This window comes from Phyllostomus hastatus, unplaced genomic scaffold (assembly GCF_019186645.2).
Source record: "Phyllostomus hastatus isolate PE091 unplaced genomic scaffold, TTU_PhHast_1.1 phas_scaffold_46, whole genome shotgun sequence".
Lineage (NCBI taxonomy): Eukaryota > Metazoa > Chordata > Mammalia > Chiroptera > Phyllostomidae > Phyllostomus > Phyllostomus hastatus.
Genome location: NW_025334032.1, coordinates 30,655,834 through 30,682,387, shown reverse-complemented (window position 1 = coordinate 30,682,387; position 26,554 = coordinate 30,655,834). Strand labels below are relative to the sequence as shown.

The window sequence follows — 26,554 nt, the reverse complement described above, 5'->3', positions numbered from 1 at the left end:
CCTTAAAAAAATAGGTATCTTCAGTTATTTTTGCTTTTCAAAAAATTTCTCCTTTTACCTTCCATTTCTCTTACTGTAGGAGTTGGGAAGTTTTTTCTGTAAATGGCCAGACAATAAATATTTCAGGCTCGGTGCCCTGCATGGTCAAGAACTCCTCTGTGCTTTTGTACCGTGACGATGTCAGTCGGTTGTGTTCCACTCAAACTTCATTCGTAAAAACAGGTGATGGCCCCATTCGGTGCATGGTTCATAGTTTGCTGATCCCTGTCATAATGCATTACCTGTGGTATTTTTTCACTTTTGTTTTCCTTCTTTAGTCTTTCATCCTGAAATTAGTTTTTCTTTTATTTTTAATTACTTCCTGAGTTCTACCATCTTATTTCTAATTCAGGTATATGCTCTTTTTTCATAACTTGTATCATTTTTCATATTGTCTTTTAGCTAGTTTTGAAATAGTAAATTGTAATTCTCTCTGTTTTGTGGACATTTTCTTCTGTTATATATTGTCTGTTATATATATTGGACCCCAGTTGTCTATTGGTGTCCAATTCTGCTCAAATTCTCATAAGAACTTTGCATGGCATTTGACCTTGATATTTTTCCATTGCTCATTTTTATAGAAATTAATTGCTAAATAATTTCCAGGATAAAAATAGAGGTCTGAGGTGTTGACAGCAACTCTGCTTGTCCCACCTCCTGATGTTGGACTTGCAACTCTGACCTAGAATAGTCGAAGTCTCTCAATAAGGTTTGCGGGATCATCCCTTACAGTAGTACTTAAATTATGAAATGTTGCTATTCATATCTCAGTTTCTGTTAGCCTCCAAGCCACTTTCAAGGCCACCTTAATCAGATGTTCTGTTACGGACATTTTACAGATAAGATGATTTCCTCACAGCTTTGTTACATGGAAGTCTTTTTTTTTTTTTTTTTTGACAAGTTTAGTCTGGTCACCTGCCTTCTTTTCTCTCCTGTGGGGCATTTCGTTCCTTTCATACCTGAGGGGATTCTTTGGCAGTTAAAAGGCCAAAGAAATACGTCTAGGGGATAGAAGCCATATCATAGAGGGCGGTATCATGAGCATAAATATGTTAAGAAATGGAATCTTAAGCTTAGAGCTCAGGAGAAGAAAACAATCGATGTAAATGATGCTAAGAAAATGTATTTCATTGTAGTGTTAGATTTTGGAAAGGAGTAAACATCTTTATGAGTCTGGGGATGGAATGCCAGAGAACACCCTAGAGTGGCTTGTTTTTAAGGGTATGTAATAGCCTGTTTTTGCTTCATGGACAAAGAAATCCTTTGGATAGTTGATTGTAAAATATGCAGTAGATAAATTGAAAACATGAGTGCCTCTTAAATTCTCATTTTCCCCCTATTTCAGGGTCCTTGAAATTACTTTGGTCTGTGTTTACTCTTCTGACAGAAACTCTCAGGAAAGTTAGGGGGACCTAATGACTTGTATCATCAATGCGGATCATCATAAGAATTCAGTAGGGTGGTTTTTTTTTGTTTTTTTTTTTAAATTTCTGCCAAAGCCTAGGTGCATCATTTGATTTCAAGTGATTGATGCAAGTTCTGAGTGTTTTGTTTTTGTACGCCTACTGGGTCTTCCTTTAAGGCTTCATCAGCGCTCTAAGACTGCTTTTCCTCACTGCGAGTGCTGGGTTCTTTGTCAAGTGGAAACTGATTTGCTTGTTTGTTCAGGTACCTGTGTGTATGTGAACCAGCAGTGTGAGCTGCGCCACTTTTTCTTTTGAGGCTGTTTTCTCAAAAAACTATTTTCTGTGTCAGCTCTCTTCAGTTTAAACTAGTGATACTTTAAAATTGTAAAGTAAAGGGGAAATAAAGTGATGTAAAGTTTCCCTTCCCTCTTGCATTTTTGATAGAACAAACTAAACTAATGGTTATTGACGAATGTTTGTTGGTTTCTTGGGACTTGCAACGTTTTTTGTCCTGTGATGGATTTTAAAAGAAAATAAAGAGATATTTGGTGGTTAGCAGATGGTTTTTATTAACTACAAAGTAAAAAATAAAATGTTTTGAATTTACTGGTTGACCAAACATCCTTAAAGCTGAAGCCCCCTGTATCATCAAGTACAGTTTAAAAAGAACCTAAACCTCCGGATGCTTAGCTAATGCCCAGTGATGATGCTTTTGTAAGCCTGGAGTATGTGTGTGTATAACTAGACACTGAAACGATGCCTTCATTCTGATATGCTCACCAGCCATGAAAAGTGTTTCAGTATTCTCATCCATCTTGTTTAATAAGATGTGCAGTTCTTCATTTCCAGAAGCTCAGGTGGTTCTCATGTTGACTGTGGAAATTAGTTATTTTAGAAAGAAATAACATGGGATTGTGGTTAATGAACACATTTAACTCTTTTTTTCTAATGTCTTAAGAAGTGATGCTGACCTACGCTTTACACCGTTGGGGAAATTTATTCTCATTTGGGAAAAAAAAAACTTTTGGGCTAATTAAAAAACTTACAGCAAGCTATCAAAAACTTGGCGAGCCCTCTGTGCGCACACACGCACACACACGCACACACACACAGATTGAACAGTAGGAAAGTGTAACTGTTGCCCTATTGGAATTTTTTGAAAGCGGACAAAACTGAGGTATGTAATAAGATTCAGTATTTAATTTAGTGAATTGTTTATAGTATGTGCTCTATAAATATTTGAGTAAGTGGAACTTTGTAAGTTCTGATTTCTGATCTTCTGACTTTCTTAAATATGTAAATAATCTTACATATTAGCCAGCCCTTTGTCATTAAAGTGCTTTTACCGCTCCATTGGCTTATATGTGAATGAATTTCATTTTGATAGTGTTACTAAATGAGTGTAAAAACTGACAAAAATAACAACAGCTGCCTTAGAGTGTTTTCCCTATGTAATTTTATTTAATCCTGACAGCAACCATATGAGATATGAGTATGAGATATTTTAAGGGTGAAGAAACTGAGACTTAGAGATCAATGTCTTGTCCAAGGTCACATAGCTGTTAAGTGATGGAGGCAGATTTAAACCCATGTCTGGCTGTCCTAAAATCCTTTGGCCCATGCTACTCAAACAGAGATGATAGCAATGAGAAATAATTTTTGAGTCATTTTTTTAATTTGATAGTTACTGCTTTCTCACATTTGTTTTCTGAAAATAAAAGTGAATGAACAAATTTTGGAAAGTACGGTAAAAGTAGCCCTCATCTCACTACCCCAAGGCAGGCAGGTCATGTGGTCTTCTTGACACATCTCCCCCAGCAGTTACTGGCATGTTGGACTCCGATCTTTTGATCAGTTGCTTCATAACCGTACAGTGTGATTGAGAGTAATCTGTCTTTGAAAACCTCGTAATTTAATGGGAGAGGGCATTTTGGCAACTCCTTTCTTTAAAAGACTACTTAAAATTGTTAGACGTATTTGAAGATAAAATGCTGTGTGTTTTGATTCATGCAAGCAATCAAGAAAAAAGAATTTGAGTTGTAAATAAAACAGAGAGAGTCAAAACAGTTTGAAAATACATAATGTCCTTACTTGACTCTTAGTTAAGCTAGTAAATTTTGTGTTACAAATATGTTACCACAATGAAAAATTTTAAAATGGAGGGACCTGTCATTGTAGGCATTTTGGTTTTCCTATTGTCCCAGAACAAACTCAGTTCTTATTATTACCAACATGAAGTGGGAAATAGCTTATTCATTGGAGTGAATCTTCGTGATATGTTGAAGATACCCTTTGATCTCTTCTGTTAATTCACATTTCTGAGAGTAAATGTGATCCTTCATTGGCCGTATGAAACCAAGTATTAATAGAGTGTTTATAGAAATTGAAAGGAATTTATGCACCTTGCTTCATTAGTAGTCACTAGGACAATTCCAGTGTGTTTCTCTCCTTTGGTCCATTTCTCAGGAATCTGGCTTGAACCCTAATATTTTATAGTAGTTAAGTAACAATTCATTAAATGTAAGTACTATAAGCACCGAGAAGATGAGAATTATTTCCTGTTCCTGAGAAAGTTTGTAGTTAAAATACAGTGGTTCTCAAATTTGTCAGTCTCTGAACTCTTTTACCCTCTTAAAAATAATTGATAGAGCTTTTTTTGTGTATGTGGATTATGTCTGTGGAGATTTATCACGTTAGGACTTAAAACTGAGAAATTAAAATTTAATGATAATAAACTCTGTGTCAGCCGATGGTTCTTGGTGCCAATTTAACATCAACAGTAATCCCCAGTTTGGGATGAAGTGAAGAAGGAAACTATTCAGTGCAAACAGCTCATGTGATCTAGCACAGCTGTGAGAACAGCTTAACAGTGTTACAGCTCAATTAAGAGACAGCATGGCTATAGAACAGCATGGCTACAAGGTGGCCTTCTGGGGGGTGAGGCCTCTCTTTGGCTTGACAGCTCTGCTATGGTCTGCTCCACCTGCTTTGCTCTGCCCTACACCAGTCTGCTCCACTGACTGTGGTCCAGTGAGACCTGTTTGGTTGTTTCAACCTTTGATTTTTCAGTTCTGGCCAGGGATACACAGTCTTTGGTGGAAAGGGAAAGTGTATTCACCCCAGAGAGGAGCTGATGTATATTGGCAGAAGTCCCCAACCCCAGTCTCTGATTGGTTCATCCTCATGCAAATGAGGACTCCAAATCCTTGCAGTATGATTGGTCTAAAAGGCACTGCCCTGATTGGTCAGGATGGAGCCACTTTGCTTGTTTGGTAAAATTGCTGATGAAGATATAGCTGTGTAGCTCTGACTGGATGGGGAAAGCCTCAATCCTATTGGTTGAAATACAATTCCAGGAATTCCTTTATAAGGGATTGCTCAACTAGCAGGGACTTAGTACAGGCAGGCAGTTCAGTGTGGGAGGCAGGAAGTTCACTACATGCTTCTCCCTGAAGCATGGCTTGTGTGAGAGGTCCCTGTTTGTAACTGACTGCTAGGCTCCCTTTTTTAAATTTGACCCCAGTTAGCTGCCAGGAGCCCTTCTTGGTATGTATCTTCTTTCTTAGGGTCCACATGTGTTAGAAGTACATCACACTTTTAATGAAAAGTATTTTCTAAAACAAAGATTAATGAAAAGAGGCATTGTTTTACACTTTGTAAGTCACTGTAGTGTCTCCAACTTAATAGAACAGGTGAATTTTCATTGCTTCCACATACCATTTGTTGTGCTTTATTATTTATTTGGATTGATGTGTATGAAGGTAATTCTGCTTTAAATCCTGGATAACTATGTAGTTGGAAAGTGAAGAAATCTTTTCATAGCATTTTGAGATAACCTTAGATTTATTTTCTTTGATACTACACCAAAAGTTGATAAATAGGATTTTCCTAAAGGTTAGCTGCAATATGGACTCTGAAGCCATAACAATAAATTTTCCATATTCTGTTAATGCTAAAATTCATTGGCCTATCTTGCATGAATGGATCTTATACCTATAAGCATGTTTTGGTCATTTCAAATTAATATTCAAAAATATTAATTTACTGAGTTCTGCATATCTTCCAAATGTTGACACATTTCATTTTTTATAGAATAAACACATTTGGTAATATCATCACCAGTCTTATCGCAAAAGTATTTAAGTATTGGGAAATTGTTAAGCTCATGGTGTCAGATGCCATTTTAAAAAATTCTCATTTTTATTTGAAAGCTCAAATTTTGTCATTGGGAACAAATGTTATCTGCTGTTTTCCAAAGTGAACAGGCTCACTTTGTTCGTTCTCGAAAAAATGTCTGCCAAAAACACAGATCAGACTGGGCTCCAACAAGTGTGTATGTTTTGTTCCTCAAGACAACCATAGTTGGTGCATAGTAGAAGTGATTAGTGTGTGTTTCTCATTTTGCCACAAGAATATTAAAGAGATATGTACTCAAGGGTTGGCATTTAATAACACTAATAATATTTACATTTTTCACAAAGGATATTCTTAAGTGAAACTGGGGTTTTTGTTTTTTTTTAAACTGTGAGAACCCGGTGTTGAAGAATACAATGACTAATATTATAGTTTGGTGCCACTGTCTTGGTTCATGCCAAGTTTTATTACCATTGCTTTTGTATCATCAGGAACACCACACACACATTTTTCACATGATCAGCACATGATATAAAAGCATGCATTGTCTTGACAGTGAAAAACGCAAAATCATCTTAGTATTATTTTGTAAGTAGTTTTGACCTTAGATCCCCACACTTTGGAAGCTGTTGAGCTAATACGAGTGGTTCTTAATTTTGTTAACATTCTTTTGAGAATCTATAAAAGGTATAGACATTTTCCCCAGAAAGGTATACTGAAACACCAAATTTTACATGTAATTTTCAGATGATTACAGACTTTCAGAAGCGTGAGAGCTATAGTTTTCAAACAGGCTGGTAGGCCACTCTCCCAAAATTTCTCATTTTGTTGTTCTGGAATGGAGTCCGAGAATCTGCATTTTTAACAAGTCCCATCAGCATGCTGATGCTCACTTCGAGAGCAATGATTCTTAACCCTAGTCTCATTAGATCCAATCCCACAGGTAGGGGTAGGGCTTTTATTTATTTTTTAAAATCAATCAGTTAATTACTTTTTAGAGAAAGGGGAAGGGAGGGCGAAGGAGAGAGAAAAACATCGATGTGGGAGAGAAACATCCATCAGTTGCCTCTTGTGCACCCTTGACCAGGGACCTGGCCCACAACCCAGGCATGTGCCCTGCCTGACTGGGAGTCGAACCTTCGCCGTTCTCAGGCCAGCACTCGATCCACTGAGCCAAACCAGCCAGGGCCTTCTATTTATTTTTGTAAAACTCCTCTGGTGATTTTGACATACAGACAGGGCCGAGGATTGTTGCTTGAGAATATAGGGAACCCAGGTTAAGACTCCCAAGTCCAGTGAGATGACGAACATATGTATTTGTACTACCTTTTATGATTTAAGAAGTATTTTTGACAATTATTACTTATTATTCATAAGCTTATATGGTAGTTATTATCTCAGGAAAAACCTGGCTTGGTATTCATGAAGTTGTAGAGTTATAGGAACTCTGGGCTCTGAGTATGTGAAATGAACTAAAATTGCGGCAAGTTTTTAAGACAGTGCTATACGTCTGTTCCTAGAGTGTTTGAATGTAGATATGTGTTACTAAAATTGCTTTGCTGAAAGGTTCCACTAATATGTATCCCGTGGCAACACCAGCCATTATCATGATTTCTTTTTAAAATATAGCATATATACAGAAGTGTGCACAAATCCTAAGTGTGTACGTAGGTGATTTTACAAAGTGAATACAGCTGGGTAACTGTTACAGGGTGCAGCCAAGAAGGGGGACCCCAAATGGGCATTTGAAATGGGGTCCAGAACTTAAGGTGTCCAGGAGATTGTAAGATGTCTCCACCCCCCCCCCCGCCCCCACGGTGTGGGTTGGGGGAAGGGACAAATGGAGCAGGGCCATTGAGAGCTGTTTTGCATAGCAACAGCCTTGCAGCTACCCTCTGGCGTGGTCATTTAACATATCTATAGCCTTTGGCTGGTCGCTTAGATATGTTAAATAGCTGTGGCCACGCCCTGAATCAGGGGAATGGAAGTAACTTCCCCACCAAGACGTGACTGGGGGCAGATCCCCCAAGCTACAGCGCCTGCGTGGGAGCTCGGAGAGGATTGGCTCCAGGACATGGGGCCACACCTGCCCAGACTCATGATGGCAGCCCAGTAAAGCTGGAAGGATATGAGTTCTGGCATGTGAAGCTGAGTGTGGGAGGAGTCGGAAATGAGGCTGCAGAGGAAGATTGGCCGCGGGGATTTAAAACCCAGACTTGGCGGCCATTGAGGGAAAGAACCATGTGGCTTTAGCAGAGCCGGGACCCCCACTGCTTTAGGAAGGAGAGCCATGCGCAGCCCTGAGGGGAGAGAACCATGCTGCTTTAGGAAGGAGAGCCATGTGCAGCCCTGAAGAGGTGAGCCATGCGCAGCCCTGAGAGGGAGAGAACCATGTGGCTCTGGAGGTGCAGAGAGGATCACAGCCATTGGAGGAGAACCACGCGTCTCTGGACAGAGTGGGGACTCTCCCTTCCCGCAGCCCTGAGGGAGAGAGAACCGTGCTGCTTTAGGAGAGAGAACCACGCAGCCTTGACAGAGTGGAGACTCCCGCAGCTTTAGAAGGGGAACCACCACCTGGTTTTAGCAGAGATCCCGGCGACTCAGCTGAGGGTGCCGGGAACCCAGGGAGGTCTCCCAGTCGAGATGGAGTATTAACTGGGAAGAACCAGAGGACTGCCTGAGCCAGGGACTTCTATTTCCTTTCCTGAGATACTGTACTCTGGACTGGGCAAAGGGGGGAAGGAAGGAAGGACTGTGTCTGTTTGTGGGTGTTTTAAGGGACTTTAGGATTTTTGATGAAGACATTAGGTCACTACTTGAAGTCTGTATAGCATTAAATAAACATTTCCTTTCCTTTTCATGAATCTTTGGCATTGAGAGACGTCTTTCCTCTGGCGGCGGACATAACGGACCCGGGGCCTTCTTTCAATAATAGTATATTGTCCCAGGCCTCCCTTGTCTGTTCTGTAACATAACTAGTGCCCAGGTCAAGAATCAGGTCGTTACCCGTGATCCAGAAGCCCCTCTCTGTGTCTTCAGTTGCTACATCTCTGCTACTCTGAGATTAGTTTTGTCTGCTTTTAAGCATGATATAAATTATATAGCACATATTATTTTGCCTGAGATTCATCTATGTTGTACAGTTGTAGTGTGTTCATTTTCATTGTTATGTAAAATTTCATTGTGTGTGCATTTATCCATTCTGTTGTCAGTGAACATTTGGATGGTTTCCATGTTTGGCCATTTATGAATAGTGCTCCCATGAGCATTTTCGTACATGTCTCCAAATGTCATTATTTAAAACATAGTTCATAGCTTTTTGATTTTAAAATAACCAGTCTTCATGTTTTGTTTTGTTTTTTAGATTTTATTTATTTAATTTTTTTAGAGAAAGGGGAAAGGAAGGAGAAAGAGAAGGAGAAACACCAGTGTGTGGTTGCCTCTTGTGCGCTCTCTACTGGGGACCTGGCCTACAACCCAGGCATGTGCCCTGACTGGGAATCGAACCAGAGACCCTTTTATTTGCAGGCCTGCACTCAATCTACTGAGCCACACCAGCAAGGCCCAGTCTTCTTGTTTTAATATGTATTTGTCTAATTATACCAGTAGTAGTAACTGATTTTACTTTTTAAAATAATTGCTATTTACTTTAGAGCAATTATGAAGTAATTGTGAATTCTTTTTTTTCTTCTACACTTTTTTTCTTTTGCCTTTTCTTGTTACTCCTCTCTATCATTACAAATATTTTTCTGGTTTGTTTTTTAATTTTATCTACAGACTTTTCAAATCTGTCGCCTTTCAAATTTTCTTCTCTCTTCTATTTTATATTCAGATTTTTTTTTTCATCCTGAGGTCATGCACACCTACCTAAAATTTTTATGGTATCATTTTAACATTTTTGAGCCTTAAATATATTTTGAATTTATTTTGGTGTATTCTGAGAAGTAAGGGTTTCAAAAAATTGGGGTTTTCCCCCCTCTAAGCAGGTAGCCAGTTTCCTTGAACTAATTTTTCAATAATGAATACAACCATTAAAATAAAAAAAGAAAGATGGAATATTTTTTTATTACTGTAGCTGAAAGCAAAAGTGTTTATTAGGAGACATTTTGCTTTTTTCCCCGTTGACATCTCGTTGTTGGGATCACTTCATTGTGCTATTTAACGACACCCTCTCTGCCAGCACAGCAGAAGTGACTTCTGCAGGAAATTCTATGCTGAAATGAAGGGGAGTAGACTGAAAACTGGCCGTGAAATTTTACGAGCCCTTTCAGATCTTCCACTCTAATTTCTCAGATTGATGTATATACAGCTATTTATCTACATGTTGCAGTTTTCTTTACTGATAATCCAAGTTCACATAGAAATTTTGACTATGCTGCTTTGGTAGGGAACAGCCACAGCCTTCCCACTGACAGATAGAATCTAAAGGAATTTTCGTTATGATGCATTGTGTTTGAGGATGATCCTATTTCTCTTCATGATTTTTGTGGCAGGAAGTTAGCCGTTTTCATGTTGTTGCTTCTTTCAGCAACTTCATTGCAGTCTCTCTGAATCACTCCAAAGTTCTTTTAGGTACTTGAATATGTAATATGTTTCTTACCTCTTGACATTTGGATATACTGTACCTTGTCCTCCTTGAAATATTTATCCCTATTCGTTGTCTTGTTGACTGCTTATTCTTTAGACCTTAGCTCAAAACATTTATTAGGGAAGCTTTCCTGTCCTGGCTTCAGTTAAGTTTACATTGCTGGGTACCTTTTGTAGCTCATGCATTGTATAATTATTTGTTAGAAGGTTTATTGTTCAGTGTTCCTTGAAACAGCAATAGATTTCTACTGAATTGATTCATGGTATATAGATATATACACACATACTGCTGAATTCCTTTTTTTTTTTTTTTAATCCTCACTTGAGGACATTTTTTTCATTGCTTTAGAGAGAGAGGATTGGAGTTTGGGGAGCGAGAAAGAAAGAAAGAGAAATGCCAATGTGAGAGAAACATCAGTTGGTTGCCTTCTCGTATGTGCTCTGATCTGGGAAGAACCCACATCGCGGGTATGTCCCCTGACTGGATTTGAACCTGTGACCTTTTGGTCCACAGGCTGACACTCCAACTAACTGAGCCAAACTGGCCAGGGCACCATTGAATTCCTTTTTCTTCATGCTCAAGTGTTCTCACGAGAGTACTTTCAGCTAGGGTCTTTTTGTGTTTTGCTTTGAGATTTTATATATCTGAGATTATTTTAATTGTATTCTTACTTGTAAATAAAAAGTGAACTAGATATGAAATTAAGCATCCAAATGCTTTTTCTTAGAATTGGGATGGTTGACTTTAGTCTGAACTCAGACGATTCCTACTATTTTTAGATGATCTGTGTTTTCTTTCTAAATGATTTAGAAATTTCATAGCCTTTAATATTATTAGACTTCACCATAATGTATCTGTTTATCCTGCTTTGTACTTCATGGACTCTTGTCAATATACAGTTTACATTTTCCTTGAATTATGAGAAGCCCTGTAGTTATTTCCATATGTTCCCTCTCTTCTGTCCTCTCTCTCTCTCTCCTGCCTTTCCTCATTCTCTCCTTCCGTTGTTTTTATCCCTTTCAGATACTTTGTGGGAGAGTTCTTCAACCTTATTTTCTCAGGGATTTATTCTTTTTCCATTACTATTCAATCAGTTCATTGTATTTTTATTTGTCCTGTTATATTTTTCATGACAATATTTCCAGTTGGTTTTATTTCATAGATTTTTCTCGTGTCATGTTTTTAATATTCTCCACTTTTTCCCCTAGCAACATTTAATTTGCCAATTTTAAATGTCTTTTTTTGGTCTATTAATTCTGCTTTCATTTTGCTGTTCTGTCATGGTGCCTGCGCTCCGTAGACACATCATTATTTTCCACTCCCAAGTTTGTGTTCCCTTAGAACCAACAGCTCTTTGGGCCAATATTGCATTTGTAATGGAGGATAGGTTTTGATGGGCATTGGTTTTTCTGGATGATGAAAGCCCGTTTGCTAGGTTTCAGTCCTTCAGAGTTGAGACACACCAGGACAAGTGTCAGGATGGAGGGGCTCTGGCTGATGGCTTTTGCTGAGCACACCCTGGTTGATCAGGATTTCCCAGACCCTTTCTAAGTGCAGTCACCTGCCTTTCGAATGCCTAACTGGGAGTCTGCCTGTATTTTACTTCCCACCCCTGGCAAGTTTTAGTTGCCTTGCCGTTTCCCCTCTCCTTTTGGCTAGAGCACCGCTGGAAATACTGCTTTCACATTCCACAGTAGCATAGGGGCAGTGTGGCAGTGTTCAGGGGTGAAGACCTTCCTCTGGCCTGTCCTCTGTCTAGGGTACCTGATCTTCAGCTCTTAAGCTGATGTGTCTTTTCACAGTGGCAGTCAGCCTTTTCTTCCTTCCTCCCCGAGGAGGAGTGATTTTTACAGTGCTGGGATTTTTTTGTTGTTCTGTTTTTGTTTGTTTTTTTTTAGCTGGAATTTAGGAGTCCTCTCTTACCCATTTTTGCTTCTGGTGATTTCTTGGTGGGTTTGGGGAAGGCACACATTCTTGACAATATGAGGTCTCTCTGGAAAAGTCCAGCCATTGTTAATATAATGAGAATGGCTTGTGCAACATTGATGTAGCCTGACAGCCAAGGGGAGTGGACTGGAAGGCATGTGAGTGAACAAGGATGACTTCACTGTACTAGTCAGTGGGGCATGTGTACCATTGAATGAGCATGTGTACTGTGTGGCCGTCACATTCAAAATGACTGAGTGAGTAGATCAACAAATTTGCATCAAATTTTGCATTAAGCTTGAATATTCCTCTGTGGAAACTATTCAGGTGATTCAGAATGCTTTTGGGGCTGATGCAGTGAGTGCAGCGCAAATGAAAGTGTGGCACAAATGCTTCAAAGATGGTCGAGAATCTGTTGAAAGTGGTCCATGTTCCGGAAGTCCTGTAGCAAGCAGAGCACCTGGGAGTGTTGAATGTGTACGGGCTGCAATCAACAAAGATTGGTGACTCAGGTGGCTCAGCCCCACTACAGCCCAGATTTGGTGCCCTATAACTTCTGGGTTTTCTCAAAACTAAAATCACCTTTGAAAGGGAAGAGATTTCAGACTGTTAATGAGATTCAGGAAAATAGGACAGAGCAGCTGATGGTGATTCCAACAAAGGATTTTGCAGAGTGTTGAAGAGATGCTGGGAGAGGTGTGTGAGGTCTCAGGGTGCCGCCTTTGAAAGGGACTGAAGTGTCATTGTGCTAGTACAGTGTTTCTTGTATCTTGTATCTTCTTCAATAAATGTGTCTCTTTTAAGTGCAAACATTTTCCTTTCTAAATCAGTTTTTGTAAAATGGAAAAATTAATCTGTCAGAGTCTGCTTTTGACAAATGAAAAACATGCAACATCATTGACTTCATAGAAGTCATTTTGTAGTTTGTTTTCTGAACTGTTATTTTAGGAATAACAGGCAGTACACTCCCTGTTGTTCAACAGTGACTCCTGATGCAACGAAGTATAAAGTGGTGCTTTATTTAAAGGCTAATACAGTTGGAGTTGGAATTGGACGAGGAAGCAGCGATGACTTTGATTATTGAAGACAAAATGTATTTTTCTTTGTCACAGAATATTTATTACAAAATAAGCAGGAATCTGTTACTGGGCGTCTGTGGTTCTGTGTGCATCGGACTGCACGGATTTAACCCAGTGTTCGGAAAACCCCTTTTAAAGAGTGTCACAAGGTTTTCCCCGACCCCCAGTTAGGGAAACTGTGGTATGTACTTTTTTCCATTAAGTGCAGTAAAATCGAGCACTTGAGAAGACTGCAGAAGGTAGGCCTGTGCAAGACAGTTAGTAGAAAATCATGTTGAGATGGGTCTGCTCTGCTCGGTGCCCCTCTCTCACTTTGAGGCTGCCTCCTGCGCATCAGAGGAGATAGAAGTTTGATTAAGATATTAATTCAGTAAAATTATAAATGTCTGTGTTTAATGGACCTTTAGAGACGCTCACAGATACCTGGGACTACTGGTCTTAAATTGGTGAATGATGAGTCTGTGAGCCAGGAAAGAAAAATTACTGTAAAAATTTTATAGCTATTACATAAATGTGTCAGCTTAATTTTGTCATTGTTAAAAAGGAGTTTTTATTTTGTTCATTTTATTTGAATAGAAGTGAATTAATAATGCTTAAGAAAGTAAGTAGGTCATTCTAATATTTTAGGTTCTAGTTTTTCCTAATGGTTTTAGAGAGAATGAACAAGTCACATGTGTCACCAAGTACCTTTTTCATCTTTCCCAACTTACCTTCTCTGATTTCCTTCATATCTGGAAAGTAGGTTAATGTGTATAAGACTTCATGAGTTTTTTTCCCCAGGCAATCCCAAACTTATTTTACTTTCACTTTAAGAATCTTTGGAGTATAATATTTTTATACTTAAGGGGAAAATTAAAAATAAATATAAGAGGTAATATACATTTTTTCATTGGGTAGATAAGTACAGGCCAATGGATTTAGCCGTTCAAATGATGTACTGTGGTGGTGGCTTTGCTGACAGTTCAATCAGAGTGAAAAATGTCTTTAAGCTGGGACTTTGCTACCATAAATAAAAACATCACTTTAAAATACTGCAAACACTTTAGGTTTTTCTTCTTTTATTAAATTTTAGAAGTTGTAGTTGTTAGTTACTAGATTTAATATTGGCCAGCATTGTTCCCCTGAAGCTTTCATTTTAGGCAATGAAATGCTGCATGTAAGCGAAACAGTTTTCTGTCTCTAAATTCAGACCTAGTGAATAGATATCAATGGCTTTACATTTGATATTGAAACATTTTTAAATGGCCTGTATTGAAACTCTAGCATTATATTCAGGACAATTGTTGAGTGTACTGGGGTTAGGTTATGTGCTATGAATTCAGTTTTTTCTCACAATGCCAGCAACAATGCTTTCCACATAGTATATTTTAAAATTTCTTTGAGTATGTGAAATAATATAATTCTTTTTCGCATACTCTTGAGGACAAAGAAGGTGCTGGAATTGACAAAATAGGTTTATATTACTTGGTTGAGTAGTTGGAGAAGAACAATTTATCAGGGTGAACTTTTTATTGCTACTTTCTTGCCCTGACCCTTCCCCAAATGGCATCTCCATAAACTGAGTTGCTTAAGCCGGAAACCTGGGGGCCGGTCATTTTGCCCCTAAAGCCTGTCCCAGTTTTCTCTGTTCTGACCCGTGGACACTGCCGCCATCCTATTCCCAGCCTCCGTCAGTTCTTGCCTAGACTGTGGGAAATACTTTTTTAACCTTTTTTTCTGATTTTGCTCTTGACCCTCTCCAATCTATTTTTAAGTAATTTTTCTTATAAATGATTTCCTAAGTACTTACAATAAAATCCAAGCTTCTTACTCATGGCTTACAAAGTTGTGGCAGATACTGTTGGTCATCCAGCCAAAATTTATATTCTCCCTTAATCTTAATCCCAGATCTTAAATTTTGTTTAGGCAACAATGTGCCCAGCTACAAAAGACTTGATTTTCCAGACTTTTGGTTAGCTGGGCAGATGGCACATTTTTGGCTAATGAGGCAGTTGCGGGTGGAAGTGTCTGGAGAGGCTTCCTTAATAATCACCAGGCCAAGAGAAAGCCTTTTCCTCCTTCGCCCTCTCCCTTGTCCTGTACGGATCCTGAATTAAATCAGGCTCGGAGGAGCTGTAGCTGTCTTTTGAGAAGAGGAAGTGACAAGCAAGTGGAAGAAAACTCATACATGGTAAGGATGCCAAAGTGGAAAGATTTTTAAAGGGCTCTTAATACCGTTGTTGAACTATTGTGCCAGCCTGGATTGTTTCGACAGGACAAGTTGTCTGGGACGTGTGACCCTCCACATTTTCTTTAGGTCGTCGCCGTTTTAGTATTCCGTTACTTGCACTGAGTGTGTTCCTGACTGCTGGCACAAAGGCCCTGGGTGAGCTAGCCTTGCCCACCTTTCTGACCTCATCACTGCACTCGAGCCGGATCAGCCAGTGGACCAACCCCTGGGCAAACCCAGACTCCTTACTTAGGACTCAGAAGTTCTGTGTGCCCCGGCTCTCCTGACCTCCCCCAGTGTGCCACTGCCCTCTCCGTCCCCAGAGAACCAGAAACATTGAAATACCCAATAAAACCCGATGCATGTGTGCAGGATTTTAATGGAGAAAAACATAAAATAGAAGAACTTAACAGACCAGAATTGAGAGAGAGGTATATTATATACATGGATTAGAAGACAGTATTGTAAATTTGTCTGCTTCCCAGGATTAATTCTAATTAGTGAGTTTTTTAAAACAGTTTCTAACAGGTTTCTTCATGGAACTTGAAGATACTCATATCGCACATCCAAAAGCAGTAATAGCCAAGATAATTTTTTGAGAGTAACAAAGGGGATTAACACTGCCCCACTCATATCTAGACTGACTTTGAAGTTAAACTACTAGACAAGTAAACTGACTAAAGAGAAAGGATATGGAAAACACTAAAGTCCCTACCTCACTTTGAACAAGTAGATTAAAGATCTAAATGTGAAAAGCAAAAGTATAAAAGTAATGTAGAAGGGAATGTAGCAATAGGAAAGATGTCTTAAAGATCATGCAGGAAGCACAAACCTTCCAGGGAAAGATTGATAAGTTTTACTCTGTTAAAGTTTAAAATTCGTGTGAAATCACATTGTAAACAGTTTGAAGAGAAGCCGTAAATGGAGAGAATACTCGTATTATTTATAATGCATATAACCAACACAGCATTGGTATTCAGAATATATAAAGAACTCCTATGAAACAATAAGAAAAAGACAAACAGAAAATTGGGTTAAGACAGCGAACCAGTAGCTAACAGGTGAAACTTGAGTGTGAACAGATGATTATGTCCGTTTGCATGGGTTCAGCTATAAGTATTCCAGAACTCATCTAACAGAAACTTAAGGCCGAGGACGTTTATTTCCTGCTTGACAGTTCCAGAGGTAGGAAGTTCAGTGTTGGTTCAGCACTCTGTGAACACTGTAGGCTTCTGTGTCAGCATTTTCATAATTCTGTTGACCTTCCCAACATGCTATCAGCAGCTCCAAATGTCATAACCTTACATGAGAATTTTCTAAAAGTGGAGGGGAGAGAGAAGAAAGGGGCCTTTGTCCTCCACATACCTTCTCTTGGGGAGCAAAATCCTTCCAGAAGCTTCTAGACTTTTACTTCTGTCCCATTGCTAGTTACAGACAGGGGAACAAATCACCTTTCTGGTATAAAGTAATCAAGATTCACTCCCTAAGCTGGGGAAAGGATTACCTTCTCTTACCATATTACTTTCTGTCAATTCCTAAGCAAAACTGAGTTTGCCAGAAAGAAGAGGGGACATTTGCTGTAATTGTTAGCCTGTCAGCAATAGAGGTTGAACCAAATGATATTGATGATATAATATGAATATATGTTCTAATAACTGAATGGTGCAATATATAAGATACAAATATATTAATATGAAATACATAGAAAATGTAAATATAATTAAGCAATATTTATAAATATATAAACTTAATGGGTTTAAAAACATGAAAACTATAAAAATATGCTGAAGTGTAAAAACATTGACTAATGTAATGGTATATCTGGAGAAGAAAGATAACTAGGATTAAGATTGAATTGTATTTATTATTTCATTTGCAAAAGAAAAATGCAAATATCTGAACCAAAACTAAATAACATTCTCATTTTTTGCGTCTGCTTTTAAAGCTTATAAATTATATTAATGTACTTAGGATAGGGAAATGAGTATTCTGAAGCATTTTGCTTGAAAATGGAAATTGATAGACTGTATTAGAGGACATTTTGGACAAAAAAAAAGATCAAAGTTTAATCATCAAAATGTTCATGGTAGTTATCTGATTTTCTTTCAATATTATTGATATTTTCATAGTTGGGAAACCTTTAAATCTGTTTTCTTCTTGTACTTTAAAAAATATAAAATTAAAAGCTGCTTACTTACCATTCTGGTCCACTTTTCATGAAGTAAACATTATGCACTCGCATGTCCATGTAGTCAACAAAAACATTATTGAGTGCGGATCAGGCACTCTTCTAGGTGCTGGAGATGCATACAGCTCCTGAGACCACCAGGGTACCTCTTGTCACGGAGCAGCTTGAAAGGGGAGACACACAAAAGGCAAATGCGCAAATAAATGAACGAGGCATTTTCAGGTAGTGATTAAGAACAGAAGGAAAGAAAAACGGAATGATACTGAAAACGATGGGAAAGTGTGTGTGAACGTGAGTGACTTTAGATAGGTTTGGTGGCCAGACTGTCTCTGAGTTGGATGAAAGACGGAGATAGACACATGAGGGTCTGGGTCCCAGGTCCTCAGGCAGAGCACAGAGCAAGTGCAAAGTCCCTTAGCCTGAAAGGACTTTGTCACACTCAGGGACTAGAAAGTGAAAGGGTGAGTGAAACTTAATGGGAGGCAGGAGATTAGGTGAGAAGGGCCAGCTGACATAAAGCCCTGCAGGTCACAGGAGTTTGTATTAATATTTTATTGTATGTGTCCTGGGAACCCATTGCAGAATCTCAAGCCGGGATCTATGCCCTGAAGAGACCACTCTGCCTGCTCTGAAAGGATGAATTGTAGGGCGGCAGATGTGACAGCGGAGAGAGACCAGTTCGAAGCTGTATGAACAAATGGGAATGCAGGCATTTGAAAATACATAACCAAAACACTAGTAAGAGTACCACAATTTTTAGACAGAAAGGGGGAGAGGGGAGAGCCCCAATGACCCCAGCCAGCATGAGGACTGGTGAGCACTGACAAAGGTCTGCAACACCGTGCAAGGACGACATTATGGAAGTCAGAGGGCAGCAGCACCGGGCAGTGTCCAGCACAATGAGGATTTTAATGAGGTCAACGGAGAAGGGAAAAAACAGCCAATGACAATTTTAAATTAATTGTATTACAGGGATGAAATTACAAGCTACATTGCAATGGGTAAAAAAAAAACCCCTGCAAATATTAGCATTTTTAGCTTTACCTGCTAAACCCTTATTAATGATTCTTTCCTACTTTGAATTTTATTAGGTCTTATTGGCTAGGTGTCAGCACCTCCATGCTATTACTTGCTATGTAATATTGTTAGAAAATAGCATCTTAAATAAAACCAAAAAGCAGTAAAAGAGTCATATCTTCTTCCATTTTATGCATACACAAACTAAATAATTGTGTGAAAAACAGAAAATTTGAAAAGTGTATTTCAACATATGTCCTACACACTAACTACTGAAAAAAGTCACCAGAGTAAAAGATAAGTTTCCACTGATACATATCAAAGTGAGAATTAGGTTTCCATGGAAAATACCCTTCAAATTAAGCTGAAATTTTGGGGTGAAAGTAGGTCAATTTTTTATTAGTAACTGGAACACCAGAAGTGTAGGGAACATGCTAATGTAACTATCTTGCTGCCTGTTTTCTGTTTTTTAATATCTGCAGAACTTTACAGCTGTTGGTCCTGTTTAATTCTCTAACTTCACTATCCTTGTTCCTGACTCTCACAGCCCTAGGCCTCCATGGGCCACAGGTGCTTTCTTTATTTATGAAGATTTAATGACCTCCTCCTTTATAAATCCGAGTAAAGCCTGAGTACAAATTCATAGTTCCCTAAATAATGCATTAACAATGTCTGAGAACAAATGTCCTTTCTTCCCTAACAAGCAAAGTTAAAATAAGGCACTTTATAACTCATCAATTGCATTGCATATGCAATTTATATTTTAAAATGATATTTAAAAAATATGCATTTAACTTGAAGCAAAACATCAAAGTTTTATTAAAACTTTTTGATCTACAATAGAAAATGAAACAAAAATTGCTTAGTATCAGAAAGAATGTAGAGAAACTGAATTATGCTCACATCGATAATGATAATGTATGAACTGGTACAATATTTTAGGATGAGTGGCATTATCATCAACAGGCTTAAGCACGTTTACCCTATGACTCAACAATATCACTTTTCAAATTTTAGCATTTAAAAATCTCATATATGAACAAAGATTTTGCATCAAGAATGTTTGTCATAACATTATTTACAGGAAACTATGGAAAAAATTTAGATGTCCAAAAATAAAGGCTCTGTTAAATAAATGATGGTTTTCATATAATACATTGCCCTGTATTAAAGGATGTGATAGAACATTATGAATGTACTTAATGCCACTAAATTTTAGATTTAAAATGGCTAAAATGACCAATTTAGTTTTGAACAAAATTTTAACATTTTAAAATGTATATATTTTACCATAATTTTTAAAATTCACCAAAAAGGGGATAAACCATATACACAAGAAAAAAATAAGATATTATACAGCGCAGCCAAAAGTAGGTTTACAGTTGTAATACAAATGAATAATGTAATAACTAATAAATCATAACACAAGAATGAAATGTTTTGCATGCACAACTGTAAACCTGCTTTTGCCCACTGCTGTATAACATTAAAAAACATAGAAGTTGTTCTGTAGATTAATCAGTCTTTTAAAATAAAAACATAAAATATAAAATATAGAAGGAAAAATATATATACTGGAAGTATAGATGGATAGACAAAGAGACTAAATCACAAGTAGAATTATGAAATGTTTCTGTTTAACTGTTTTATATAAAAACACAATTTTTGTATAAAATATATCATGTGTATGCGCACACAAATTTATAAAAGGAGGTGAGGTGAACAGTCAAAATCAGTAAAGACATTTTACGTGGCAATTACAAAGTCATCTCCGATTGTTTTCAATTACTCAAATTCATTATTCAATCAGAGGTTTTGTTAAAGTTTATTCAACATACACTCTCCCTGTTCCACTGAGTACAAAGCAGAGTCGTTCATCATTCTATCAATGTTAAATGCTTACACATTATTGTTCACACATAAAGAGAATGCATTACTTCTGATGGTTACATAAGGCCTTTGTTTCATAGCCAAAGTGTATGGTCATAATCATCCCTATAATTGATTTGCTTATTCGGGTTTAAAGAGCCAAAAATAAATAAATAAATAAGATCAGTTCAAAGCACTCCTTAGAGTTTGAAGTGACTCATCACTACTGGACTCGCAGGAAGACACCCGTATGTGAAAATATCCCAGACACACAGCACAGACCGGACCCTCAGTGTCCCGTCCCATCAGGGTTGCACGTGTTTAAAAAAGACCTAAGTCATGCTTTGAAAAGAAATAACGTTGCCACTTAAGCACTCATGTATGGCTCAGCTTTTTAAAGTGCAGAAGAAAAATCAATGAACTGTCCCTCTCTTATCCAGCAATGGTCACTAAAAATTAAGACCGTGTAAAACTCTAATTTTTACCCACACACAGTATGTGCTGGAAAGACCTCCACTCAGAGAGGTGTACAAAAGGTATAATTTAACTTTTACTGAAGAAATCTTCGGCTCAGTATACATGCCTTTTTCTCAACAACAATCACAGTAATAATGGTAAGTAGCTATCATTTACTAAGCTCTTAGCTGTGTCACGAACTACGACAAATGCCCAACATGCATTAGCTCCTTGTGGAAACACCCTTGTGGGGACACCTTTACCCTCGTTCTATCATCGAGGGTTCCTCCCTTCCGTCCTGACAGTCGTGGACTGTACTTCCAAGTACACACCTCCAGTCTGTCTCCTCCCAGAGTAAGCAGCTCTCTTCAGAGCCTCGCGCAGTCTCTCCCCAAAATATCAGCTTAATTTGAAGGGTATTTTCCATGGAAACCTAATTCTCACTTTGATATGTATCGGTGGAAACTTATCTTTTACTCTGGTGACTTTTTACAGTAGTTAGTGTGTAGGACATATGTTGAAATACACTTTTCAAATTTTCTGTTTTTCACACAATTATTTAGTTTGTGTATGCATAAAATGGAGGACGATATGACTCTTTTACTGCTTTTTGGTTTTATTTAAGATGCTATTTTCTGCCCTGGCTGGCGTAGCTCAGTGGATTGAGCGCGGGCTGGGAACTAAAGTGTCCCAGGTTCGATTCCCAGCCAGGATACATTCCTGGGTTGCAGGCCATAACCCCCAGCAACCGTACATTGATGTTTCTCTCTCTCTCTCTCTCTCTCTCTCTCGCTTCCCTCCCTAAAAATGGATGAATAAAATCTTTAAAAAAAAAAAAGGTGCTATTTTCTAACAATATTACATAGCAAGTAATAGCATGGAGGTGCTGACACCTAGCCAATAAGACCTAATAAAATTCAAAGTAGGAAAGAATCATTAATAAGGGTTTAGCAGGTAAAGCTAAAAATGCTAATATTTGCAGGGGGTTTTTTTTTACCCATTGCAATGTAGCTTGTAATTTCATCCCTGTAATACAATTAATTTAAAATTGTCATTGGCTGTTTTTTCCCTTCTCCGTTGACCTCACTAAAATCCTTGTTGCGCTGGACACTGCCCGGTGCTGCTGCCCTCTGACTTCCATAATGTCGTCCTTGCATGGTGTTGCAGACCTTTGTCAGTGCTCACCAGTCCTCATGCTGGCTGGGGTCATTGGGGCTCTCCCCTCTCCCCCCTCCCCCTTTCTGTCTAAAAATTGTGGTACTCTTACTAGTGTTTTGGTTATGTATTTTCAAATGCCTGCATTTCCATTTCGTTCGTCCTGTTGTTTCCTCAGACTCAGTAACTCCAAGCTGGAATTGTTTCACTTAGGCATCTATTTCATTCAGTTTGGCCGCTAGCCCTAAGAGGAGATATTTTGGTATTAACTTCGGTTCTTCGTTTTTAAATAACTTGTAAATAGACTATCACCGCATCCATACATTTTTCTCCAGTTTCCCTAATATAATGTTGAGTCTTGTGATTTGGTTTTCAGTAGTATTTAAATAATCTTTATCTCTCAAAATACAGCGGTGGATTTTATATGTTTGATTTTGTCTTGTGAAGCATGAGGGGCTAGTGCATGCCTTGGGCAGGAGCCTTGTCTGGCACTGTTGCCCAGCACAGCACACAGAGGTATTGAATAAATACATGTGCACTTTTGAATGCACTGCCCAAAGTCCAAAGAAAAAGAGCTTTGTCGGTTCTAAGTTTTGTGAAATGAGAGCCCATTTGAATGTTAGCTTTTTTTTTTTCAAACCTTTTTTTTAGGAGATAGCACTTCAGTTCTTATTTGTTGGTACTGTTAAAGGAATTCTACTGGATCTTTTTCCCAAATTGATTTGATGTTTAAGATAGTTTCCCTATTTATTTTCAGGTTTTGGAAGGAAGGACGTTGTAGAACATTTACTGCAGATGGGTGCTAACGTGCATGCCCGTGATGACGGAGGTCTCATCCCACTGCATAACGCCTGCTCTTTCGGCCATGCTGAGGTTGTGAGTCTGTTGCTGTGCCAAGGAGCCGATCCGAATGCCAGGGATAATTGGAACTACACTCCTCTGCATGAAGCTGCTATTAAAGGGAAGATCGATGTGTGTATTGGTAAGTGTTATTTGAGGATATCTAAATTGCGAGATTAACCTGACTATATAAAATCTTAAATAAAGGTTACTGTTTTCTCTTGTGTTTTTCTTGTGGTGAAGTAGTGTTCCCTTAGAATAATAACTAGAGAGGGTTTTATTGCTTCTTATTCTTAGAAGCAATCATTTTTCCATCAAAAGCGAAATAAAGAGATGGTAATCTATAGTTGGTTAAGAATAAGATTCGTAACGTTAACTCTCCAAGTGCAAGTCAGATGCTAACTGGTGTGGAACTAAATTTTGATAGATTACTATTATCAAATTTAGTTAATATACCGTCTCTGAGAGACAGCAAATTTTCTATCCTAGCTTCAGTGAGAGCCATTATAAAGCACAAAATCTTAACTGAATTGGATGACATATTTGGAAGCTTTAGTTTGAGTCAACGAAAGTTATCAAGTACTAATGCAAAGCCTTTTTCTTTATGTTGCTAAAATTGAGCACCAACCATTTTATTAGGACTGGAAAGCTTTGAGTGAGTAGTTCAAACACAGTAGTTCAGAGCTTAATATTTTCATCGTGTGCCACAGTCTAGAGGAAAAGCAATTTCAAACAGAATGAACTTTTCAACCATTGTAAGTATTGAGATTATATGAAACTGTATTTAATCAGCACTTCTTTCTCTTTTATATATCAGAATATATATAAAATTTAGATTTTGCTTTATTGAATAACATTTTTCATTTTAAAAACCTAAAACCAGCTTCTAGAGGGCAAGCATAGTTTCTCTTGCATGTATCATCTACTTCTTCAAAGTCAAGGTGGTGGGCGTTTGTTTAGCCCACGGCAAGCTGGTTTCCATAATTGTCTACCTGGACCATTTAGTTAGTTATCTTTATGATAAAACTCAAATTTGTATGTCATTTTCAAAGGTAGAGTGTTGGTGCCGTTAAGATTTTCTCCCTCTTAATAGCCATTTTTTACAGACTTGAACATATCTCGGTTTTTCTCAGATTATTGCAGCGCTTCACATACAGTGTTTTTATCATATTTTATCATTACCTTTGTCCCGCTGACATCCACTGGCACGGCCATTGGGATGCCCTGTCCTTTTTGATTGTTGACGTCTTCCATTCATTGCCTCCTAAGTCTCTCACTAAAACAGCCATATCTTGGACTAAGTCCTTACATAAAATTGCCCCGAAAAGCTTGAAATTAAGTTAGTTGTGGTTAGTTACTGTGTAATAACTACTGTGGGACTTGATTTGTATTCTCCTCTAATCTTCTAGACTTTGGACTTCCTTACCTTCATCCCTTATTGCTTTACCTTGTTACCTATGTTGGAGTTTTCTGTTGTTAGCCATAGAATTTTATACAGTTTTCACCTTGCAATATTCTCCTTTCTATGCTTCAGTGTTCTATTTTCTTATCTGTACCTCTCTGAATTTTTCATTCTACTAGTGCTTTTAATATCTTATTGAAATGAATGTGCCTCTCCTTTTCCTTCTCCTGATCCCACTTCCAAAGTATATAATATATATGTTCCCTTTATCCTGGTCCTGTTGAGATAAATGACGAGATGTGGGATTTGGGTTTTTCAAGGGTGGATTCCCACAGTCCTCTGGTCCTGCAGCCCTCAGTAGGCTTTGGCACACACCGCCCTCCTTCCGTGTAAGTTCTTACGCTGTGTTGTAAAAGTCGAGGGAAGGAGAAGGGCTCCTTTGAAACTATAATCAAAATATAATTGAGGCTATTCCTACTATTAAAGCATGTAACACCGTTATCATGGGAAACAAGAAGAGTGGTTGTAGACCCTTCTGCACACTTAATTAGCTTTCAGGAACCTATTAATTTTATCCTTAGGTGCACTGAAACCTCTGGTAGCTTATGCATCATACTTTCTGAATTGAGTGTAGTTAGGAACCATGAAATGTTTCTGTTAGGCGTATTTCCACTTGGGGACAACTGGGTAAAAGAATTGAAAGCCTTGTGCCCCCTACCCCTTTCATGTGAATAATGATTTTGAGAGATTACTATGTAAACTTCATTTTAAAAAGGTTTTTGATTAGATGGTGAAATGCTGGCTTGGTTATTTTTAGATTAATCACATCTCTATACAGAATAGTGAATACATTTGGTATTTATGACGGTAGAGCCAAGCCACGTTACCACTGGCAGGGTGGGTTGCTGCAAAGCACGGTGCTGTGGACTCATCCTGACCCCACCAGCTACCAGCAGTATGTGAGGTCGGGGGCTGCTTCCCTGACCTCTGTGTTCCATTGCACGTGAAACGGGAATACTAGGCATACTTCACGTGGCTCTTGGGAGGGTCAGCATGATGACAGATGTAAAGGAAAGTACTTAGAGTACCTGGTTTGGTGAACATTAAGTAAATATCGATTGCTATTATTACTATTATTATGGCTAAAATCTCAAATTATTACTGCTGTGTGATACAGACTCCTAGTTTCTCCTGTTTACCCTTTATTGACATTTTTTAAAATACCCATTTAAAAGTCTAAGAAGCCATGTTACTTTTCATAGATGCTATTTAGTTACCATTGAAAAGAACAAAATATACCTGAGATTATTTTTTAAAATACTCTAAATGCTGGAGTTCATTATGGCAAAGTTGATGATATAATTTTATATCATATTTAACAAATCTAATTTACTTTAGAAATCAACATTTTCTGCCTTTAGATTGTATTCATTTCTCCTACTCCCAGGTATAATGGCTTTTCTGAAAATATGTCATGATTTTTTGGGAGTCTCTGGGTGTTAGTGCTTTCAAATTCCATTTTAAAAGCAAATTTTAGATACATCTTTCACAAAACTATCTGGTGTAAGATCTGGGAGGTATAATGGACGTGTGTTCTTATTTTTTCTTTTTTTTCTGCTGGCTTTAGAGAGGTGAGACAACGACGCGCTGTCGTCGTGGGGAGGGCTGCAGAACCCTGCGGGCGCAGACCTCCCTTCCTCCCACCCCTGGCGGTCGGACAGCCCAGGGGTGGTCAGCCAGACACACCCTTCCGGAGTCCAAAAAGTCTTAGAGATACTAAGGAATATTTCACAGCAGCAGCTTTTTGCAAAAGGGTTGGCAGTGGCCTGCCCATAATGTTCCTGCTAACATAATGTGCTCCCTTCTACTTGCTCTATAGTTTTTAATTTATTTTCCGAGACTGGTCCTCCACCCTCCTGTCAGTTCTGTTCAGGTGGACACAGTTGGTTTCTGATATTTCCAAATGCATAAAACTGATACAGAGATCTTGAAAAGATAACTAAGTGGAAGTTCTATTACAGGACCTTTAAACTAATAAAGAAATCTCTTGAATCTTTATATAAAAATTCCCACTGCCTTCACACTATTTACGTGTGTACTACACTCCCATCTCTCCTTATACTCTGATTGTCGAGGGAGAAGAGGACAGAGCATGTTTTCTTTGGAGATTTCTGGGTTCCTCAGCAGGGAACAGAGAGCTCGCTGGCTTCCACAGCAAACAGTCCCGAAGGATAATCGAGATGCCT

The 26,554-nt window shown here is 38.3% G+C and overlaps 1 protein-coding gene across 1 annotated transcript in view; it reads left to right on the top strand.

Annotated features, from left to right (window-relative positions):
• TNKS (tankyrase) overlaps window positions 1–26,554 on the top strand; it is a 168,463-nt gene that overhangs the window by 7,270 nt on the left and 134,639 nt on the right. Inside the window, exon 2 of the mRNA XM_045821219.1 lies at window positions 22,824–23,048. Coding sequence (XP_045677175.1) covers window positions 22,824–23,048 — 225 coding nt within the window. The remainder of the gene's footprint in view (window positions 1–22,823; window positions 23,049–26,554) is intronic.